General features: G+C 39.7%; 1 protein-coding gene across 3 annotated transcripts in view; it reads left to right on the top strand.

The window, feature by feature from the left end:
- si:dkey-191m6.4 (rho GTPase-activating protein 22) overlaps positions 1-3,569 on the top strand; it is a 51,271-nt gene that overhangs the window by 31,433 nt on the left and 16,269 nt on the right. For all 3 annotated transcript variants that reach the window (XM_042227086.1, XM_042227085.1, XM_042227087.1), the window contains one exon: positions 3,120-3,248. In XM_042227086.1, coding sequence (XP_042083020.1) covers positions 3,120-3,248 — 129 coding nt within the window. The remainder of the gene's footprint in view (positions 1-3,119; positions 3,249-3,569) is intronic.

Raw genomic sequence — 3,569 nt, 5'->3', positions numbered from 1 at the left:
CACACACAAATCTTTTTTACACATACAAATCTTTTTTACAAGTACAAAATATTTATGACCACATTTTGAGCCCATAGGCCATATTCACAGAGTCACAGTACCAAAACCTATAACTATATACCTTTTCTAGATTTTAAAATGCCCTTAAAAATGAAATAAATAAATAAATAAAAAGTAAATATCCAGCTCTTAGTCCAAGAGCACCTTTGGGATGTTTAGGACATTCAATCGACTAGCAGAGGAATTACCTTTCATTTGTACTGTTATTCACACAACCATTACCGTTCTGTCTCTGAGATACCCCGAGCAACATTGATAGATACCCTTTTAGCCAAAGATGCTAGTCTCAAAAGCACTGTGTCAAGGATCTGCAATACACTAGCTCCCAAGTAGGCTTTGAATACAGTTCTAGAACAAGAAACAAGAAACTGTATCTCCACTTTTAAGATTAGGCTTGAAACTTTCCTTTTTTGCTAAAGCTTGTTGTTAGTGCTGGATCAGGAAACCCTGAATCCTCCCCAGGGCTCTAGAATAACTTTTTGACATGGGCGCACCGGTACGCCTAACTTTAAAAATGTAGGCGTACCAGCACAAAAGTTAGGCGCACTCAAATTTTTCAACCGCATCGCTTAACACCGCAGTTTTACTTGTGCACTTTCTTTGGGGGGGAAGTCCATACAGACAATATTCATTTCTAAATTATTAACTAATAAACTTGTGTTTAAAGTGCTTTGTCAATATTGTAGAAAATGTTAAACTTAATCATCTCGGCCTCCTCTGACGACCTGTTTGCTGCTGTCTGTTGCTGAAAGGCAGTGGGGAGAGGGGACACTTGGGCAGTGCATTTATTGCAGCATATAATGTGTTTTCTGGATACACTGTGCTTTTTCAGCATTCAAAGATTGATGGCACCGTGTCAGAGCACTGGCTATGAATTTCAGACAGATCAGGCCTTAACTTAACAAAAAAGTTATCAATAGTTCTTTTCATCTTTTCTTATTACCCACAGCTACATCCACTTCTCTCAGGCCTAGGCTGCTCACTAGGGCTGGGTATCATCACTGATTTCTATAATCCATTCAATTCCGGTTCTCAAAGTCCTGATTTGATTCAATTTAGCCTCAGACAGTCAGAAATATTATAATTCTGATCATTTATCAGTACTGATACACATGAGACTTCATCAGAATTGTGAACATCACAGCAGATGCCTTTGTGTGAAAGTAACTGAGAATAAAACACAGAAAAACATGAAGGAGATTTTCCTGGTCTGGCTTTTTATAGCAGATAACCTTAAAAATATTCTGCAATATTCTGCAATTTTGCATAATTTTAAGAAGTTTAAATTTCTTCAGTATTGAACAGCAGAAATTAGGCTTTCTTGTCCGAGGTCATTTAAGTGAAAAAAGAAAAGACAGCGCTGTAAACAACGGTAGACTGGTGGGTAATAAGCGAATGAATAATGCAGAAAACAGATTTGAGACGGGAAACTGTTCCTGAAGTACAGAGAGAGAGAGAGCTGTGCAGGAAGTGTGATTTTTATCGTGGTGGAAGCAAAACAGCAAAAGTCAGAGGGAATTCATGACGACATTGATCAAATGTGAAGCGCAGTTTGCTGCTTCTTTTGCTGCTGGCTCGGCGAATTTTGGTTGGAGAGAGACAAAACCTGCAGCTCAGAATCAGCGCAAAAAAGACGTAAACACAGAGCGGACCCGACGCATCAGAATCGCTAAGCTCCGACAGCGTGTCTGTGTACGGGCCGTCGGGTGAGAAAGCCGAGAAAGACAAAGCTGATTCTGTGTCCGCTCTGTGTTTACGTCTTTGTGTGGAATCCGTTAATGAATTGATATCGCTTTATTCAAGCTACTCACCTCTCTCTTCCACCTGCACTTTCAACTGGACCACGGCCAATCAGAGAGGTCCCGCCCCTGACTATCTCTGATTGGTTTAGTCCACGATAGGGGCATAATGTGTGTCTGTTGTTGACCACACAGAGAGTTGCAGAGATTTTTTTTTTGTTACCCGAATATTTATTTTTAGTCGCACCACTGAAAAATTTGGTTGCATTTGCGACCAAATTGGTTGCACTCTACAGCCCTGCTCCCTTAGTTATGCTGCAATAGGTGTAGGTTGCTGGGGGATTCCGATGATGCATCCTATGAGTATTTCTGCCTCAGTTACATTTATTACCCACTATGTGTTAACAGACCTCTCTACACTGAATCACACTTGTTATCAATCTCTGGCTCTTGTCCACAGCATGTCTTTTATCCTGTCTTCCTTCTCTCTCCCCAACCAGTTGCAGCAGATGGCCGCTCCTCCCTGAGCCTGGTTCTGCCGGAGGTTTCTTCCTGTTAAAAGGGAGTTTTTCCTTCCCACTGTCGCCAAAGTTTTTTTTACAGGGTTTTTCCCTGTATGTGTTATTGTAGGGTCTACCTTACAATATAAAGTGCCTTGAGGCGAATTGAATTGAATTGAATCCACCTTACCAAACCAAAACGTTTACCCCAGCATTTAGCCCACTCAAGTCCAGTGCAAATGTATGTTTTGGACTTGTTTTCAGTTTAAATGTATTATTTTGGTATCAAACATGCATAACATAGACCTAATAAGAGTTCAAAACCTCTTCACCTTAAGGTAAAGAAGATCAAATTCACTTATATATGTGTAACTAGTAAACAATACTCTCTGCGAAATCTGCTGCTATCACAATTCCAACTTAATCCAAATAATCATTTCCCCTTTATCAGATCTGTGAGGTTTTTGGCTTATTATTTATCATGTTACATGTTTATGATATCTGTAATAGTTACTTGTTAATTCTTAACAGTAATGGTTTGTTTTAAATGTTTTTTCTGTTAGAGTTCATCTTCTCAACAATTTATTATCTTGTATTCAACTGCTAGGATACTTCAGAGAAAGTCCTGAGCAGTTTGACATTTATTTCAAGGTAAATTTATGAGGCAGTTCCCTATAAAGACAAAAAAACAAACAAATAACCAAAAATAAAACCCATCTAGTAGCATCACACTACAGAGCACAAGTTTGATTCCACGATTAAGCCCTATTTCATCTCTGTTGTACTCACGCATACGCTTCTTCCTTGTGTGTCCCCGCAGGCGGAACAGGAGAGAAGGATCGGGCACCCATCAGCCATGAATCCTTCCTGCTCATGGCAAACTCCCAGAGCGATATGGACGACTGGGTCAAGGCCATACGGCGGGTCATCTGGGCACCATTTGGAGGAGGTAAAGCCAAACCTTTGAACTGAAACACAAAAAAACATATTAGGCCACCAATCAGTAGCAACTAAAAATCCATATTTCTCTAAGGAAAATATACAAACATAAAAGCCAAGCTAACACTGCTTTTGTTCATCATCTTTGTGTAAAAGAAAGCAAGATATATTGTTCATATTTCTTTGCCAGCAATAATTCAAGGCGTGCCTTCCAGTGCAGGAGATTTCCTCTCTGCCTTATAAGCTCAACACATCGCCCAAAATATTTGAAACTTGCTCTTTCTGCTAGAATAGAAAAGACTGCAGTCCACATCTCTGCTCTGTCTTTAAT

Source organism: Haplochromis burtoni, unplaced genomic scaffold (genome assembly GCF_018398535.1).
Source record: "Haplochromis burtoni strain Fernald_Lab_line unplaced genomic scaffold, NCSU_Asbu1 Contig_242, whole genome shotgun sequence".
In the NCBI taxonomy this organism is placed as follows: Eukaryota; Metazoa; Chordata; class Actinopteri; order Cichliformes; family Cichlidae; genus Haplochromis; species Haplochromis burtoni.
The sequence above is the reverse complement of the archived record's forward strand: the minus strand, read 5'-3'. Positions and strand labels throughout refer to the sequence as shown.